The sequence below is a fragment of the Thyridium curvatum genome (assembly GCF_004353045.1).
Source record: "Thyridium curvatum strain D216 chromosome Unknown NODE_114_length_91424_cov_89.811965, whole genome shotgun sequence".
In the NCBI taxonomy this organism is placed as follows: Eukaryota; Fungi; Ascomycota; class Sordariomycetes; order Thyridiales; family Thyridiaceae; genus Thyridium; species Thyridium curvatum.
Genome location: NW_022156869.1, coordinates 19,707 through 38,524, shown reverse-complemented (window position 1 = coordinate 38,524; position 18,818 = coordinate 19,707). Strand labels below are relative to the sequence as shown.

General features: G+C 58.3%; 6 protein-coding genes across 6 annotated transcripts; 3 read left to right on the top strand and 3 right to left on the bottom strand.

The window, feature by feature from the left end:
• On the top strand, positions 1–2,487 carry E0L32_011690 (uncharacterized protein; the record flags this gene model as incomplete). Its single annotated transcript, XM_031134447.1, has 3 exons — positions 1–1,412; positions 1,477–2,311; positions 2,404–2,487. The coding sequence occupies 3 exons, from the start codon at positions 1–3 to the stop codon at positions 2,485–2,487; spliced, it is 2,331 nt and encodes a 776-aa protein (XP_031000114.1).
• An 86-nt stretch (positions 2,488–2,573) lies between these two features.
• Positions 2,574–3,615, bottom strand: E0L32_011689 (uncharacterized protein; the record flags this gene model as incomplete). Its single annotated transcript, XM_031134446.1, has 2 exons — positions 2,574–3,210; positions 3,281–3,615. 2 exons carry the CDS (start codon positions 3,613–3,615, stop codon positions 2,574–2,576), a joined length of 972 nt encoding a protein of 323 aa, XP_031000113.1.
• A 944-nt stretch (positions 3,616–4,559) lies between these two features.
• Positions 4,560–8,466, top strand: E0L32_011688 (uncharacterized protein; the record flags this gene model as incomplete). The annotated part of the gene is made up of 4 exons (XM_031134445.1): positions 4,560–5,202; positions 5,279–5,675; positions 5,738–6,725; positions 6,799–8,466. 4 exons carry the CDS (start codon positions 4,560–4,562, stop codon positions 8,464–8,466), a joined length of 3,696 nt encoding a protein of 1,231 aa, XP_031000112.1.
• Positions 8,467–9,906: 1,440 nt separating this feature from the next.
• On the top strand, positions 9,907–11,838 carry E0L32_011687 (uncharacterized protein; the record flags this gene model as incomplete). The annotated part of the gene is made up of 5 exons (XM_031134444.1): positions 9,907–10,190; positions 10,353–10,751; positions 10,818–10,904; positions 10,978–11,383; positions 11,497–11,838. 5 exons carry the CDS (start codon positions 9,907–9,909, stop codon positions 11,836–11,838), a joined length of 1,518 nt encoding a protein of 505 aa, XP_031000111.1.
• Positions 11,839–12,554: 716 nt separating this feature from the next.
• E0L32_011686 (uncharacterized protein) lies at positions 12,555–14,538 on the bottom strand (the record flags this gene model as incomplete). The annotated part of the gene is made up of 4 exons (XM_031134443.1): positions 12,555–14,084; positions 14,138–14,250; positions 14,334–14,341; positions 14,405–14,538. The coding sequence occupies 4 exons, from the start codon at positions 14,536–14,538 to the stop codon at positions 12,555–12,557; spliced, it is 1,785 nt and encodes a 594-aa protein (XP_031000110.1).
• A 2,044-nt stretch (positions 14,539–16,582) lies between these two features.
• Positions 16,583–17,766, bottom strand: E0L32_011685 (uncharacterized protein; the record flags this gene model as incomplete). Its single annotated transcript, XM_031134442.1, has 2 exons — positions 16,583–17,497; positions 17,629–17,766. The coding sequence occupies 2 exons, from the start codon at positions 17,764–17,766 to the stop codon at positions 16,583–16,585; spliced, it is 1,053 nt and encodes a 350-aa protein (XP_031000109.1).
• Between the last annotated feature and the right edge of the window lie 1,052 nt (positions 17,767–18,818).

Sequence of the window (18,818 nt, the reverse complement as noted above, 5' to 3'; positions counted from 1 at the left end):
ATGTCGGATTCCGCCGCATCTCCGCTACGAGCGCGGCTCTCAGAAGGGCCCAGCAAGACGACATCGCCCTCCTGGTCACCGCCCCTGAGCACCGACCGGAAAAGGCCGAGAGCTCTCGTGGGCGCTGACGAGTCTGGAGACAAGAGACAGAAGGTAAGCAGAGCCTGCGACACTTGCAAGCAGCGCAAAGCCAGATGCACTGGCACCCTGCCCTGCGATGCGTGTGTTCGCAAGGGCATCCCCTGCCTCTACGCCTCCAAATACAGCCGTGGAAGGCCCCCCACCCCGCCTCCCGCTACCGCTGCCGCTGCACCTGCGGCTGCCGTCGATGCATGTCCCGCACACGACGAGGCCAGGCACGGTAGGCAGATCGGCGGGCCCATCGGCGGCTCACGCCAGGGTCAGGATGCCCGCTTGCCGGCGATCGCTGGCACCTACGTGCCGGGTCGTCCGCCCTCCACCCAGCCCACGCCGTTGATCCAGTCCCGGGCGTCGCCCGAGCTGGGCGCCACCGATAGCCAGGGTCATTATGTCGACCCGACCTCCGGCTTGGCCTTCCTCCACCGTGCCTGGAAAAGGCTTTCCACCCAACAGCCGCGTGCCATTGCCCAGGACAACGCCGGCTCCGAGCGGCTTCAGCTGCAGACCAGTGCCGGCGACAAGCCCTTTGACCACGACAGCCACCTCTCGTCCATACTGCCACTGCCGGACCGTGCCACCTGTGCCGAGCTCATAGCCTCCTACTTCGAGGTCTGCATCGCCACATACCGCTTCCTCCACCGCCAGACGGTCGAGATTTGGCACGAGCAGCTCCAGCAGAACCTCGATGCTGGCATGCCCCTCGATCAGGGACTCGGCGAAATGAAGGCCGCCACCGTCCTGACCATCCTAGCCATTGCCGACTTCCACCGCGGCAAGTCGAGGGGCGCCGACTCCCAAGACGAGGCCCTGGCCTTCATCAAGCGTAGCGACCGGCTCTTCGGCACCGCTTGCCGGCTCGCAGACACAGCCAAGGGCAACCCTGCCCTAGACTCGGTTCAGGCTCGGCTCTGCCAAGTCCTGTACCTCCTTCATACCTCGCGCATGAACCAGGCCTGGTATGTCTTTGGCAACGTCATCCAGACCGTCGCTGCACTGGGTCTGCACAGGCGCACGCACCGCAACCGGACCCTGGCAAAGGACCGCTCGGGTGACTACATCACTGCCCAATGTCGCAAGCGTGCCTTTTGGGTCTCCTATATCCTCGACATTTACCTGGGCGTCATCTTTGGCCGCCCTCGTCATTACCACGACGAGAACATCGACCAGGAACTTCCGGATCCGGTCGACGACGAGGACATGACGCCGGAAGGGCCAAAACCGCACAGGAAGCGCAGGGACTGCTCGACCGATTCGCTCATACACCATGCAAGGTGGGTCTGACGACCGAACCCGACTGCCCGTGAGTGCCATGAAGCTTACCGCTTACCGCCATAGGATCACCCGCATTGTTGGAGAAACCTCGCAGCGCGTCTACGCCATCAGCCAATCCCCACAGGAAACACTGGTTCATCTCGTCCAGCGCCTAAACGACGAGATCTCCCAGTGGAACGCCGACCTCCCCCCTCTCCTGGGCTCGGTTAACCCCTCCAGCTTGGTGCACCCTTTCCGCCGCCAGGCTACCGCGATGAAGCTGGCCCGCAACCATGCCGTCATGCATGCCAACAGGCCGTTCCTCCTCGGCAGTTCCGATAACAGAGGAACCCAGTCCACCGTAGTGAGCAGGATCATATCCGACTGCATTTTGGCTGCGAAGGACGTGCTGGAGATGGTCGATGACATGGCTCGCGACGGCACTCTGTTCCATGCCTTCTGGTGGACGCATTATGTCACCTTTTGCGCGCTCGCCGTCATCTATGTTTGGGAGATTCAGCAGGGCGCATCGGGCGCCGCCGCCGCGACTTCCTGGAGCGGCGCTCTGGACGCAGAAGGGTTGTTTGACCTGGCTGAACGATGTCAACTCCACCTGGCCCAGGCCACTGCATCCAACTCGCCCAGCCGGCGCTATAGCATCATCCTCGAGGAACTTCGCCAAGAGGCCTACAGCCAATCTCCCGGCCGGGTCAAGGAGATCTCAACGACGCCTCGGGCTGTCTTGCCTAGCTCGAACGCGGGACCCAACGGCCACGACGGCCTGGAACCAGGGCATGGGAACGGAATGGCCTACGATCCTAGCAGCATCATGCACCACTCGGTCGGGCCCAACTTTTCCGCCATGCCCAGCCTCTGGGATGGATGGCAGACCACCGACTGGCTCGATTTTGATTCAATGGTACGTATGCCTGTATCCTTGCGGCGACTGTGGCAATCTATTGTCCCTAATACGTCTTGTCTCTTGGAGCTGACGAGCCATCTAAATTCTAGGCACTGGGTCCATTTTCCGGATATGCGGCTTCACCAGATTCATGGTATCCCGGCGGGTTCGATTCCACCCCATACCCACCCTAGCCAACAGCCGTGGTGGCGGGACGTGTCCCGGCGCTGGCTGCGCTGTTCGGCCCATGCCAGCCACGCCAGGCTTGCGCTTGTCTTTATCAAACAGTGAACTTTTTGAGGTGCGTGGGCCCGCACTCTCTCGCGATCTTCTTGGCCGTCTCCTCGCCAATCTCCTCGAATATGTCACAACCCCACTGAGACTGGCCATTGAACCTCTTGTGTCGCTCCAGGGAGCTGAGCTCATCAAAAGCTTCCTTGGATAATTCCTGCACCTGCCTGTTGGACTCGATGCGATGGGGCGTGACGCTCTTGGGAAGCACGACAGTCCCACGCTGCACGCCCCAAGAGTAGAGCATTTGACCAGCGTCCATGCCGATCTTGTCGGCAAGAGCCTGCACAGCCGGGTCGTCCACAGTTCTGGGGACGTCCTGCTGGTTATTCCCGAGGGGAGAGTACGCTTCGATGAGAATGTTGTTGGCCCGGCAGAATCGGGCAAGCTCGGGCTGCTGTAAATACGGATGTGCCTCGATCTGATTGACGGCGGGCACGATCTTGGTCTTGGACAGTAGATCTTGCAGCCGGCGTATGTTGAAGTTGCATACCCCAATAGCCCGCACCTTGCCAGTAGAGAGCAGCTTCTCCATGGCGGCGTAGGTTTCTGCAGGGTCGATATCGGCTAGCTCAAATACCCCGTCCTGGTCGATTGGAAACCACTTGTCACTCGGCTTGAAGGCACTGTTCGCAGGAGCACGGGTCAGCACCACTGCCACGGAGCGCCAGGCGCTTGCATGGTGCTCCAACTTACACGGGCCAGTGCATGAGAAAGAGATCAAGGTAGTCGGTGCCAAGGTCGCTGAGCGTCTTGTCCAGGCCCGCCTCGACGTCCTCGGGGCGGTGCATGGTGTTCCAAAGCTTGCCGGTGATGTAGACGTCGGACCGGGGCACACCGCTCGCCTTGATCCCCGCGCCAACCTCGGTCTCGTTGCGGTAGATGGCTGCGCAGTCAACATGGCGATATCCGCAGCGCAGAGCCAGCTCGACGGCACGCTCAACCTCATGCGGACCGGCCTGCCAGGTGCCAAATCCCACTGCGGGAATTGCCGCGCCGGTGTTGAGCTTGAAGTGCGTAGGGAGGGGCATCGCTTTTGAGGCTTGACCTATACCGAGATGTAGGTGGCGTGTCGGTGCGCGCACATTTGCCGGCAAGGGGGCCGTCTATACACAACGTGGTCTTCTATAAAGCAGCAAAGCCTATTGTATCAGCGCGCCGAGAATTTGTTGCTGTCCACCCGTGAATCTCTGCAGGCTGTCTTCCTCTCTTAAGACCAGCGCTTCGGAGCCAAAGGAAACACACTTCGCAAAGAGGAAAATATCGTCGGCCAGCTCTAGAAGAGCTCACTCTTGCATAACACGGTGAGGGGGCGGGTTGGGAGGCTTTTCCGGTATCCGGGGTCCGGCTCCCCACACGAGATGGATCATCCGACCAAGTGCCGTGTTGAAGATATTATACCTTTTTCTATTCCCGCGCCGTCTTGGTCCACTTGGTCCACCCCCCAAGCCTTGCCAGAACCACCATCGTTTTCCGCACTACTAGCTAGCTATCATGGTGGCGGAAAACACATCGTGTAGTGACTTGCTTATCCGCCGCCCTTTGTTCACACGTCCACCCATTCTGTCCAACTGGCTGACCTATTGGTGCCATTTCGATCTAGTCCCGAGCTCGACATTGTGCACCACGTGCAATCCAACCAAACCACACCCAGAGGTAAACGAACGGGCTTTCGCTTTTCCGGCTCACCTAGCGTGGTTATCCGTTGTTCCCGTGTAGAGAGTATGTACCTCACCTAAGAGTCCTGTCTTGAATGTGCATTAGCAATGGGATGGCCGCCACCCCGTCTCCAACAATCATATTCTTCTGTATTCTGGGGTGCAGCGACTCATGTCCCGAGCCTTAATCAACGATCTAACAACTGCTGGACTGGACTCATATATCACTGCTCCTCGTGGTAGAGGCCGCTGTTCACAGCCATCGCAGTCCTTCGGAAGGATCACTCACTTGGTCAACTGCTCGGTGATCGTTTGCCATGGCTCCCCCAATCGCTACAGAATATATTGCCCCTGCGCCGTTGCAGGACAATGCAAGGGCGGGCTCCAAGATCCGGGGAGAGGCCACTGCGCCGTCGAGAGATGCAGTGTTGGAGACGGTCGATGACCTCGTTCGCCACAGAGCACAACTCTGGCCTCACACACCAATAGTCTCATACCCATCGTCAGGCCTCGAGTATGTAGACTATACGGCACAACAACTGGACGTTTTTGCATATCGTGTCGCCAAGCATTACCAGCGTCTGCTGCCGACCCGATCCTCCTCGCAGGAGAGGCCCAGAATCGTGGCCATGCTCGGCCCGTCCAACGTCGAGTATCTGGTCACCATGCTGGGCCTCATCAAGCTTGGCCACACGATTCTCTTCCTGTCCACCAGGATCTCGCAGGAGGCCGTCGAGTCCCTCGTCAAATCCACAGGCGCAGGGGTTCTTCTCTTTGACCCCAGACATGCCGAGCTGGCAGCCGGCGTGGGACAGACTCTCCCTTTCGTGCAATCCGCCGAGATCGCATCGAGGCCAGTGTTTGAATTCCCTGTCGAGGCCTACGTGGATACGAGATTGGACCTGACGCTTGATCACCAGGTAGAAACGTACAACAATGTCTACATAATACATTCTAGTGGTGAGTACCGACTTCTGCCGACGCCGACGCCGACGCCGACTTGACTGGCGCAAGCCCGACTAACGTGCCGGCAAAGGCTCGACCGGGTTTCCCAAGGCCATTTATCAGACGCACAAGGCAGCCTTGGCCAATTACGCCATCAGCATGGAGATGAAGGCATTCATCACGCTGCCCCTCTACCACAACCATGGCATTTGCAACTTTTTCCGAGCCATCTACTGTGGCAAGAGTATCCACATGTACAACGCAGATTTGCCGCTCACCTCGGGCCACCTCATCGCCATCTTTGAGAAATTCCATTTTGAGATATTTTACGGCGTGCCCTATGCCCTGAAACTGCTCTCGGAGACCGACAAGGGCATTGATCTTTTACGCCAGCTAAAGATCGTCATGTATGGGGGCTCAGCCTGCCCTGACGAGCTGGGAAACCTGCTTGCTGACCATGGCGTGAACCTTGTCAGCCATTACGGAGCGTGAGTCGGCACTTGGACGCCACCAAATCCAATCCTGTGAATGCGACTGATCCGTGACCTAGGACCGAAGTTGGCCAGCTCATGACTTCGTTCCGCCCGGCCGGGGACAAGGCGTGGAACTATGTGCGTGAGCATCCCAAGCTCTCACCATTTCTCAAGTGGGTCCCTCGAGGCAACAATCTCTATGAATGCTGTGTCATGGATGGATGGCCTTCAAAGCTCCAGTCGAACCAGGCCGATGGTTCGTATGCCACCAAGGATCTCTTCGAGCCGCACCCAACAATCCCCGGGGCATGGAAATACATCGCTCGCCTCGATGACACGCTCGTCTTGGTAAACGGGGAGAAATTCAGTCCTGTTCAGATAGAGGGCCGTATCCGCTCCGACCATCTCGTGGACGAGGCCGTTGTATTTGGTGCCGGGCGCCCATTCCTCGGCCTTCTCGTCGTCCCGTCAGAATCGACGCGCGCCATGGCCCGGGAGGTCATCCTGGAGAAGCTATGGCCTGCCGTCGAGGAGGCCAATCGAGAGGCCGATGCGTTCGCTCGGATCTCCAAGAACATGGTCAAGGTCCTGGAGCACGACACTCCTTTCCCGCGAACCGACAAGGGAAGTGTCATCCGCCAGGCGTTCTACAAGGCCTTTGCCGCGGTCATCGACGAGGCCTATGACAGCGCAGACATCAGTTCAAGCGACCCGACGGTCATGGGTCTGGAAGAGATCAGGGCATTTCTGCGAGATGTGACGCCCAGGGTGTTACACAAGCAGATCGGGGTTCAAGACGAGACCGACTTCTTCTCGTTGGGCATGGATTCCTTGCAGGCGCTTCAGCTGCGGAGTGCCATCTTGCAAAATGTCGATGTCGCGGGCAAGAAGTTGGGCTTGAACATCGTCTTTGACTATCCTTCGATCGAGAAGCTCAGCAACTTTCTGTTCTCCCTCCGCTCCGGGACAGCAGTTGCGTCAGTTCCGGTCGAGGAGCAGATGGCGTCACTAGTTGGCAGATATGCCACTTTTGCTCCCAGAACGACCCGGAGAGCGTCTGCAGTGGTAAGCATAGCCCGTGTTACTTGTTTCGGGGAGGGGGGCCGGGTGACAGACGGGGTGCTAAACAAGGAGATAGGTTGTAACAGGTTCCACGGGATCGCTGGGCGCGCATGTGGTCGCACGCCTTGCTGGTGATCCATCTGTTAAACAAGTGTACTGTCTCGTGCGTGCCAAGGATGAACGGAACGCACTAGAGCGCGTGAGGAACTCGATGATGCAGCGCAGAGTATACCATTCTCTTCCCCTGGCTAGCCGCAATAAGCTTTTGGCAGTCCCCTTTGACCAGGGGGAGGAGCACCTCGGCCTGGGCAAGAACGTCTACGAAGCCATTTCTCGCAACCTCAGATCCGTCATCCACTGTGCGTGGTCCGTCAATTTCAACCTCAGCCTTGACAGCTTCGAGAGGGATTGCATTGCCGGGGTTCACAACCTGCTCCGCCTGTGCCTCGCCTCTGGCGCCGCCGAGCCCGCCTCTTTCAACTTCTGCTCCTCGGTCAGCTCGGTAGCACGCTGTCCCTCGAGTCGTGTGTCCGAGTCCTTGCCTGATTTCAGCTGGGCTCAAGGTATGGGTTACGCGCAGTCCAAGTCGGTGGCTGAACACATCTGCCTCCAAGCTGCTAAGGTCACGGGCGTCAAGGCGCGTGTCCTCCGTGTTGGCCAGGTCATTGCAGACACACAACACGGCATATGGAATGCCACCGAGGCCATCCCGATGCAGCTACAGACCGCGCTGACGGTGGGATCGCTTCCACGACTGCCCGAGAACCCCTCTTGGCTACCGGTCGACACCGTCGCGCAGGCGGTGCTTGATATTTCGCTGTCAGACGCGGCCAGCCAAGTCGTCAATGTCGCAAACAGCAGGACGTTCAGCTGGAACGATGACCTGCTCCCATTCTTACGCGCGTCTGGACTGGATTTTGAGGAGGTCGAACCCAGAGAATGGGTCCGCCGCCTCGGTGCCTCGAACCCGGACCCCGTGGCGAACCCGCCCATGAAGCTGCTGGACTTCTTCGCCTCCAAGTACGACAAGGATACCATCGACGCGTCCAAAAGCTACGAGACCACAGCGGCCTGTGCTCTCTCCCCGGCCCTCGCTCGTGCCCCTGTGCTGGACCTAGGCCTCGTCAAGACGTTCGTAGGCTACTTTATGAACGGGCCTTGGAAGGCGTCTTGTACGGCTACGGCCGTGATCCGGGAGCCCAAGAAGAAGACGGCCGTGATCTTGGCTGGCCCCTGCGGTAGCGGAAGGACGGCCGTCGGCAACGCTGTAGCTGGCTGGCTAAGGGGTGCTTTTGTTGAAGGAGACTCACTACAGAAGCGCCGCGCCGTGCCCGGCGTGGGCGGCGGCATGGCGCTCGTCGGCCAGGATCAACGGGACTGGCTTGACCGCATCCGTGGGCATGTACGCGAAGCAGCCCTCGATCTGGGATATGACGTTGTGGTAGCAAGCTGCTCGGCCCTGAAAAGAGCACACCGGGACCATCTGAGACAGGGCTTGCGGTCTCGAGACGGTATGGAAGTGCTGTTCATCGACCTCCAAGCGTCGCAAGAGGCTCTCACCGAGAGGGCTGGGAAGCTCAGGGGCCAGGATATGACCGCACAGATGGCCCTGGGCCAGGTTGAGGAGCGGGAGGAGGTGCATAGTGATGAGGTCGACGTTGTTCCTGTCGGTGCTGAGGGAACTATGGAAGACGTCCTGGAGGAAGTGCGCTGGGCAATCAACAGGGCGCTGCGGCTTTCGTGACGGCAACCAGTGAGGCCGCGCGCGCATCTCTGCAGCCGCCTCTCCGGCCTGTGGAGCATCTGCTACTTTGAGCACTTGTGGCATCGCAGTCATTCATGCACGGCCTGTGTCTACCTCGAGCACGTGTCTTTAGATATGGATTGTCATGCTAGCTAGCATTTTGAAATGATATTGGAATTGTGTCGGTGCTCTCTTTCCCGACCAGTCTCATGGGGTGGTGTCGTAGCTATTCATCACGATACCAATATTACTTGAATATCTCATCAAGTGTCTGGCTCTCCTCACGAGGAGTACCTTAGGTACTTGTAGGCAGTAAGTACGGAGCACAGTAGGTGCCTACTTGTACTTTAAGTACCTACCTAGGTACCTAGGTAGACTAAGGAAGACCAGTCAGTACTTGAACCTGTACAAGTACCTTATGTCCCCCACTTCTCTCCACCTGCGGACACTTTGTTTGGCACCAATCAAGTGTCGTGCCTTCCCTCTCTGTCCTCTTGGTTTTTTTCTTTCTTTTTTTTTTCCTTCGCTTTTCCTTGGATGGTTCCAATTTCCTGCAATCGGGACCCGCCTTCCCTAATAACGAGCCGCCTGGAAAGCCTAGAACCCCCCCTGGACCAACCCCCCAACTGCCCCCCAACTGCCAACCAACTGTAGCGGGCACATCCCCGGGCCAGGTCACTCACTACCAGTCTCAGTCTCGACCGAGCGTTAGTTATCTGTCCCAACCGATTGACCCAATCTCATTAATCTCGCTCTAGCTGTCTTCACTCCATTCCACTGCAACAAAAGGGGGAAAAAAGGGAGCAGAGAAGGGATTTCCACTACAGACGACCTCGACCTCGACGGGAACCTCTTGCATGTCTCGTCTCGTCTCCTCTCCAGAGCTCGCCGCCACGGTCTGGACAAGTTGAATCCTCTTGGGACGCGCTATCCCGCGCGGGTTTTTGGGTTCCTGTTTTTCTTCCTTCTCTCTCCGACTGACGCCGCGCGTAACCAACACGGATATTGAAATCATCACCACCTCCGCCGTCTCGACGAGGAACAGCGCCCGCGCCTGTCCTCTGCCACTCGTTCGATCGTCGCCTGCACTGCCCTCTCGCTCGGCCATCAAAATCGAGGGCCCTCTCCCCGGGCCCTTGCTCCTGCTGCTTCTTGGCCAGCTTTGCAAACCTGGCCTCGCAAGCGCCCTTGTCGACTTCGCCATCCCTTTGGACCGGATATCTTCCCACAATCCTCTTCATCCTCCTCCTCCTCATCACAACATCACAACTGCACCGGCCACTGCCCCAATCCGGTAGCCCGACGCATCCCGACACACGCAGCTCTTCACTGTGAACTCGCAACCCCGACCCGCGCCCACGAGGGGCCAAGCTCCCTGGCTGCCCCCCTTATCGACACCTCCCTGCTCGACGCATCCGACTGTCGCACCTTTCCATCACCATGGATCTCGTACGCCGAGCTCAGAGATACGTGCCCTTGGGGCGAACGCCCCAGTTGCCTTCTACCGATGAAAAGGGTCGCGCTCAACGCCCCAAACTCTTGCCCGGTCTGGCCTTCTTCAAGCGACCCCTCCGCTTAAGAGGCAACTCGACCATCTCGGTGCCCCTGGGCGTCGTCATTCTCTTCCCCTGCATCGTCGTCGTCCTCATCCTGCTGCTCTTTGTCAGGCACCCCAGCTCCCCGGGCAGGATCCTCATGCCCGCCGGAGCACCTCCCGCCATCAGGTAAGCTCGCGTCTCCCTTGGGACTCGTGTGACAGGACCGGCTCGTCGCCGTCGTTCGTCATCGCTACTCCCGCCACTCCCGCTACTCCCGCCATCTCATTCTACTTTCTGCCGCCTCTAGTAGATTCCGCCTGCTGACCACTGGTGCTTGTCTCTCAACAGGAAAATCAGCGAAGAGCACGACAAGGTCTTCGTCACCGGCTGCCTCGAGCCCAAGACCGACACCCCCCGTGCCAAGGCTGCCTTTGTCGTTCTCGCGCGGAACAAGGAGCTCGACGGCGTCATCCAGTCCATCAAGTCCATCGAGCGCCATTTCAACAGGTGGTACCACTACCCCTATGTCTTTCTCAACGACGGCGAGTTCAACGAGACCTTCAAGGCCGTCGTCACCAACTACACCTCGGCTCCTTGTGAGTTTGGCGTCGTCGGCCCCGACATGTGGGGATATCCCGACTGGATCGACCACAAGGTCGCCAAGGAGGGCATTGCCAAACAGGGCGACGCCGCCGTCATGTATGGCGGTCTCGAGAGCTACCATGCCATGTGCCGCTTCTACTCTGGGTACGTCACTTCCCCGAGAGGGCCATCTCCCCTCAATGACTAACGTGATTTCTTCGTGTCATCTAGCTTCTTCTACAAGCACCCTCTTCTGGCCAAATACGAATGGTACTGGCGCCTTGAGCCCGAGATCAAGTACTTTTGCGACATCACCTAGTAAGCACCACGCGAAGCTGTCCTGCACGCATGCGCGGGCACAACACTGACCACTCTACTCGCTCTGCCTCAGTGACCCTTTCCTGAAGATGATCGAGCATAACAAGACGTACGGGTTCACCATCGCCGTCAAGGAGCTCCGCGAGACTGTCCCCAACATCTTCCGCTATGCCTCCGCCTACAAGCGCCTGAATAACATCACTTCCCAAGGCCTCTGGGAGATGTTTGTCGAGCCCAAGCCGGAGAAGGCCAAGCCTGCCGATCTCCCCGAGGACGCGCTTCCTGACGAGGTCACCCGCAATGACCCCAACCGCAACACCCCTATCGAGATCGATCCCGAGGCGATGGAGGGTGAGAAGTACAACATGTGCCATTTCTGGTCCAACTTTGAAATTGCTCGCCTTAGCTGGTTCCGCAGCAAAGAATACAATGACTTTTTTGAGATGATGGATCGAAGCGGTGGTTTCTGGATGGAAAGGGTATGCTGCGCCCCCCCCTTTTTTTTTTTCCCTCTGCGATCCCCAAGCCGCGCCACGGCGCGCATTCTGACTGGAGTTTGTGGCTGGAGTACTGACTTGTCTTGACACTGTAGTGGGGTGATGCGCCCATCCACTCCCTTGCTGCCGGCGCTCTGCTTGCCCCCCGCGACATCCACTACTTCCGCGACTTTGGATACCGACACACGACTATCCAGCATTGTCCCGCCAACGCCCCAGCGCGTCAGCTGCCCCGCGAGCCCTTCCTCGAGACTACGACGACGGACGAGCGCAAGCGTCTCGAGGAAGATCAGTACTGGGATCAGTTTGACCCACCCAAGGAGAACGGCGTGGGCTGTCGCTGCCGCTGTGATACAGACATTGTCGATGTGGAGGGCAAAGAAGGCAGCTGCCTGGCTGAGTGGGTTGATGTTGCTGGTGGCTGGGCAAGTCCTTGAGAGAGCAGGGTCTCTTTTCTCCCATGCCGTCTCTTCATTTGGGCTGCTGCTGGCCACACCTCTGGGATCGAGACCGAGACCGAGACAGTGCGCTTCTTCTCTGAGAACGCATCAGGGTGACAAGTTTTGTCTCCTCCCATGCGATCTGAGTGCTGCGAACTCGCAGCTACTGGCATATTCGCACATTCATGCCTTGTTTGCCTCGACAGCTCTATTATCATTTGTTGTTCTTTCGATACGGCGCAAGAGTGGGAGTGTTCAAACTGTACAAGATCATCGGACGCGGGGATATAACATTAGGGAAAGCGTAAACAGGAGCGGCACCTGCAAGACGTTGATTGCACCCTCTCGGAGCAACTTAATATTTCTGTTTTCTTTTTGGATGATAATGACGGGGTCAGCGGGCAAGTCCACCCGAGTGCGGCTTGCTCATATACCGCTGGGAGAAAGGTATAGACGGGGGCGGTTGATATAGGATGCATCGGAGAGTACTGCTGTCCGACTTATAGTGTTTACAATCGCATGCATACATACATAGGTGCATCGCTGGTGTCCATTCTTGTTTCTTGGCGAGACCCATCCAACGGATTCAAAACTGGGTTGCATGACGATTCGTTGTGAACGGTGTACACACACCCCTTAGTCCCCTTGGTCTATCGCCCTTGGTCTGTCTGTCTACCCTTCACTGCATGCTCACTATGGAAGCCTTCTCTCTCCTACCACGACTCGCCGACATCAGTCACGGCTCCGTGGCTTGCATCGCCGACCAAGCGGGCATACTTGGCCAGCACACCACGCACGGGCAGCATGGGCGGCGCCTTCCAGTCGCGGCGCCGTCGCTCAATCTCCTGCGTGACGGCCTCGTCACCATCCCCGCCACCGACGACGCTGACGATGTCGATGCGGTTCGCCACGGCGTCGATGCGCACCGTGTCCCCGTCCTGCACCAGAGCGATGGGCCCGCCGTTGACCGCCTCGGGGACCACGTGTCCGACGATGAAGCCGTGGCTGGCGCCGCTGTAGCGCCCGTCCGTGACCAGGGCCACGTTGCTCAGCCCGGCGCCCATGATGGCCGCGCTGGCTCGCAGCTGCTCGGGCATGCCCGGTCCGCCCTTGGGGCCCTCGTACCGCACAATGAGCACGAGGTTGCCGTCGGTGGCCTTGATGTCGCCGCGCGCCAGGGCGTCGTCGAGCGCGTGCTCCTTGTCAAAGACGCGCGCCTTGCCCACAAACTCGAGGCCTTCCTTGCCTGTGATCTTGGCCACGGCGCCGCCCGGCGCCAGGTTGCCGCGCAGCACGCGCAGGTGGCCCGTCGCCTTGATGGGGTCCGACAGGGGACGGATGATCTTTTGGTTGGGGTCCAGCGACGGCCACGAGGCGCAGTTCTCGGCCAGCGTCCTGCCCGTCACCGTCATTACGGAGCCGTCGATCAGGCCCGCGGCGATGAGCATCTTGAGCACGGCCGGGGTTCCGCCCACGCCGTACAGGTCCTCCATGTAGTGCTTGCCTGAGGGGGCCAGGTCGGCCAGGAAGGGCACGCGGTCCGAGGTGCGGGCCACGTCGTCAAGGCTGAGGGGCACGTCGGCCGTGTTGGCCATGGCGAGGAAGTGCAGCACGCCGTTGGTACTGCCGCCGAGTACCATGGTCAGCACAAGGGCGTTCTCAAAGGCGGCGCGCGTCAGCAAGTCGCGGGGCCGGATGTCGAGCTCCATGGTGGTGCGGATGACCTCGGCGGCGCGCTCGCACTCGCGCGCCTTCTCGGGCGACGTGGCCGGGTAGGACGAGCTGCCAGGCAGGGACAGGCCCATGGCCTCGATGGCCGTGGCCATCGTGTTGGCCGTGTACATGCCTCCGCAGGCGCCGGCGCCGGGGCAGGCGTGCCTCTCGATGTCCGACATGACCTCGTCGGCCGTGGCAGCAGAGCCGTCCTTGGCCCGGAGCTTGCCATAGGCGTAGGCGCCCGAGGCCTCGTAGCAGGTGCTGATGTTGATCTGACCGTTGAGCAGGCGCGAGTGGCCCTTGCGGATGGTACCGCCGTAGATCATGATGAAGGGCCGGTTGTGGCGAGCGGCGGCCATGATGACGCCAGGCATGTTCTTGTCGCACCCCGGAATGGCGATGTTGGCGTCGTGGTGCTGCGCGCAAGTGACCGTCTCGATCGAGTCGGCGATGATCTCGCGCGTCTGCAACGAGAACCGCATGCCTGATGGCCGTGCGAACTTGTATGTCAGCATTCGCGGCTCAATCTGAAGATGTGCATATACATGTGTATATGCATGATCAAGAGGACAAGAATGACGATACCTTCGCCGCCCATGGTGATGGCGTCGGACACACCGACGGTATTGTACTGCCATGCCAACATGTTCTGCTTCTCAACACCCCTTTTGACGATTTTGCCGAGGTCCATCACTGGTTTTGACAGCAAAGGGGCCCGTGTTAGTGAAGCTGTAGAATTCCACGCACACTCAAGGATGAGTAGGCCAGTGACTTACAGTGCGTACTATCAGGGCAAGCGTCAGCTCCATGGCTCTTAGCTAACTTGGAGTGCAGGGCGTCGGCTTACTTGCATGGGTTGCCTTCCCACCAAACGGTCGCGATGCCGACATGGGGCGCATTCTTCATCATGTTTTCATCAGGTACACCAGCGCCGTAGAGCATGGCCTTTTGGCTGCTTGTCAGCCGGTTGCCCGTGTGCATCGTGTTGTACAAACACCCAAGAATCATCTCCGTCTTCTCTTTTCTTCGCCGTGGACATTTCCAGGAGTTATCGACTCCCAACTCTTCACCCGCACCACGAGGTACCCGCACCCGTAAACAACAACGAACACGCAGGCGAAGCAAGGACCGGTGAGTGGGCTTACCTGGGCGCCCGGATATTCATGGCCCCTCGTGATCTTCTGCGACCACCTGTTCAGCTTCCCATCCTCTGGCGGCAGGTGCTCAAAGGCAATGTAGTCGCCGGGTTTGCTCTCCCGGGAGTGTTCCTGTTTTTGTCTCTTTTGGTCGGCCATATTATCAACTGCAGGGGACTTCCTGGCGTTGGCAAATCAGAAATGCAGAAGTCAAGAAACGTCCGAGGATCAATCAAGTCTTCTTGCAATGGGGGTTGGGCGTATGTCCTGCGTCTTAGGGACAGCTCGAGCCTGAGGACGACCGTTCTCGGCGCAAAGGCGGGCGGGTGAGCAAGACAAGGGCCTGGAATTGCGGGGTCGTCGCCGGGTGTAGGTAGAGCGAGGATTCGATGTCGGAGGAGGAGAGAGAGAAAGAGAGAGAGAGAGAGATGGAGGCGCATGGGCAAGCGGAGCAGCACCGGTTCTTCTCCTTCCTTCAGGACCCAGGGAAGCCAGGCGACGTCGACGAGCAAGTCGGTATAGTCCGGGCAGGGCAATTGACTACCTTGCAGCTGCAGTATCCGTATGTACACTCGGGTACCAGTCGAGATGTTTGGAAAGGCTGACGCCGAGAAGTGAAACCATGCTCGAGCTACCCCACGCCATGGATGACCCCAAAATCTCGGTCCAAGACCCGAGAAGCGGAGCGCTTGTGCAATCATCTCGCTCCCATTACCAAGAGCCAGGCTGCCAGGGTCCACCCACACCAGCCTGTTGCTCCGACGAGACCCGGTGCGAACCGATCCCCAAGAGCAGCTCTTGTGTCCTGCGGCAGAGACGGGCACTTCATATGTCCCGGATGGTGGTTGAGAGATGAAAAGAGGTGAGTAAAACAAATACACAGACCAGACTTCTATAAGAGAAATCGTATCGTCGCAATGGCAAATCTAATGTACATGCCAGCCAGCCAGTCCACCCGATCCCATCCCATCCCATCCCATCCCACCCAATCCATCATCCATGCCCATCGCGCGCGCGTGTGTGTGCGTCCCCCAATTCCACCCTGACTGTAAGCTCGTACTCGTCATAGGCGGCAAAACTTGCTTATGACTTCAAACGTGACGCCGAGGCTTCTCAGGATGGGACGAAGAAGTAGAAAGGAATAAGGGTTGTAGAATCCCCGTCTCTTTGAATTGACGGATGGAAATGGATATGGCCGACGCGCGACAAGCTGTACAGTGGTGTCATCAAACTCATTCTTCATTCCCGGGCATACAAAACATACGACAAAAGAAAACCGGAACGTCAGAAGGATTGTATGGCAGAGATGCGGAGAAGAGAGTCCTTCTCTGAGGAAGCAGTGATTCAAAAGACCGACTGAACTTTGCACACGACGTTGTGTACCTCGAAAAAAGACACCCATCCGCCGCCTCCTGGCGCCCAAATAGTGGCATGGCCGCCTGTCCCGGACTCGACATATCTTCCCAGCACCTTTTTGGTTTTCACCCATATCCTCGGTTCCCGGAGACCGCGACACAAGCCCCCATCCGTCGACCCAGCTTCGACCGGCTCCTCCTAGATGCAAGAAACAAAACGACACAAGAAATGCAATCGAGGGACCAAAGCGAAAGAGGGAGGAAGAAAGAAAGAAAGAAAAAGAAGCGGGAACCAAAGTTACAAAGCCACCGACAGTGATTGACGAAACATGGTCATCGACACTATCCTTCCTTCATGCAGCCATCAAACCGCCAGTTTCAGAAGTGGGTTTTCAAGAATGGTAAAAATTGCAATCCACCCCGACCGTCACCCGCTCTGAAAGCTTTCCAATCAGCAGCGAGCTGCGTCTGCAGCAACGGCTTGCCCAGATGTTGGAGCATCGTTAGCAATACCGCAACGAGTTGGGCGGCGGTTTAAAGAGGCACGCGTTCCTCTTCCATCCGCTTGACCATCTCCCTCTCCTTTGGGCTTCTGGGGTTGGCATCGATCCCAAGAATGGCCGAGATGCGAGTTTTGTCCTGCTGTCCAGCCGACTTGAGCCCGCTGTAAAAGGCATCTCGGTCATCAGGAGACCCTCCCGGAGTGATGGGCGTGGCGGTCTGCTGGTGAGCGCCGCAGCATACGCCCGACTTCCAGGCCTGTTCAAGGATGGTGGCGCTGGCACCGGCGCCGTATTCGGCCGCGACCGAAGTCCAGAACGAGGTCCGGTGTGCTGCGTAGATGGCCTGCAGACGAGACATGTCTACGGCGCCATGAGCCGAGGGCAGCGGAGGGGGCACGGTTGAGCAGTCGAGGCGAAGATTGGGAGTGGTGGCGGAGTGGGGCGGAATAGGGGTCGTGGCCGTGGTCGGGGTCGGCACAAAACTGGCTGAAGGCAGAAGCGGCGCGCTGTGAGGTGTCATGACGTCGCAGAGCGGGGTGGGGAAGCTGCCTCGAGTGGCAGACGGCGAGATACTCGCCAGGGCCAGAGTCATCGAGGTCGGTTTGGGAAGAATGGCGGGCAGCCGAGGTGATGCTCCTGTTGTGCCGCCGGGTACGATGCTAGGAAGCTGCACGGCGGCCGACGTCGGCCCATAGCTGCCGGCGCTGCCTGGAGGCGACGGCGAGCACGAGTCCTCGTGGATAGGCGAAGGCACCGAGGCAGCCAGTGTAGGCGAGAGGCCGCTGGTAGACGACCCAGACGACACGCTGGTCGTACGCTTGCGGCGGTTACTGCCGTGGCTTAGCTGGTGATAGTGCAGCCGGCATGCCAGCTCGGTCTTTTTCAAGTGAGCGGCAATGTGCTTGTATGGCATCTTCTGCAGGCGTGTCTGCAGAAGATACACTTCCTGTACAGCGCCCTGGTTAGCTCCAATCAAACTCTTCATCTTGCGCCGCCGTCCCAAGCTCCATTGCCGGGGTCATGACGTGCTGGCGACAGATACCCCAAAGCGCCCCCAACACACCGAACTACACGTACCTCATCCTCGCTCCAAGCTCTGCCGCCTCCAGTCGACGCCGTCTTCCGATTTTTGGAAACACCATACTCATGCCGGTCCATCAGGTCGGAGGTGGGCGTGTATGCGCTCGGGGCTGTCATGTGCATCGTGGGAGACATGCTGATTTCGTTCTTCTGTCGAGGGATGCGAGACGAAAGGCTTTGTGCGTTCCCAAAGAGAATCTCTTGTGACTACTGAGCGGGATGTTCCACGAATCGAAAATGGCGAGAGCGAAAACAAAAAAGTGGTGTTCGTAACAAAGAACAAGCAGAACTTGCTGCTTTTCAAGAATCGAAATCGTTTCGGTTGCTTCTTGCCCAAGTCTTTTCCTCCCGTCAGCAAACAAGTCAGTCCCGATGCCATGTCAAGGCCGTCTCGAGGACGGAGTGCCGGGCGTAGCAAGATGCATATGGGTGTACGCACACAGGATGAGTCTTGTGGTTCAAGACGGGTCCAAGATCAGGAATGAGTGGAGTTGGGTCGACGAAACGAAGATGGTGGACGTGAATAAAAACTCGTAAGTTAGACCTTTGAGAATGGTAGATTTCTTTCCAAAAAGAGTGAAAGCAGCCAAACCAGTTGGACAAGGTAAAGAACGTAACGGTCTAGCTGAGAAGAGAAGAGAAAGAAAGGGACACACGCAACAGCGTCGTGAATCAAGAGACGATGATGCTCGGTGAAGGTCAAGCCTGGACGATAGAAGAAGAAAAGCAAGAAAGAAAAAGGGTGCAAGCCCGGGACGGAGAGGAGGAGGAGGAGGGATAATAACGTTTTGCTATTGCCATTGCTGTTCGGGAGAGTGTCCCAAGTGTGTGCCATGCATTGATGTTCCGGCTGAGGCACCCAGAGGGAGGGATGGGCAGGGGACGCAGGGGTGGAGTAGGCGACGAGCGCATCCGCAGGCCTCTAGCCTCGTTACAGACATCCGCATCGAGAGAGAGAAAACGCTAGACTGGATCGCGAGGGTGTGCGTGGGTGGCCCCGAGGCCCAGGGTCGGCCACAGATACTGTGACGGATGGAACAAGCATGAATTTGAGGCTCGGGTCGCCAAGTGGGCCTGGCCCTGGTCTTTGTCCTGTCGTGGTAAAGGATGAGAGTTGCGGGGGAAGGGCTGCACACCCGTGACCGTAGCGACACAGACCATGGTCCGGGAGACCCATGTCGTACCGG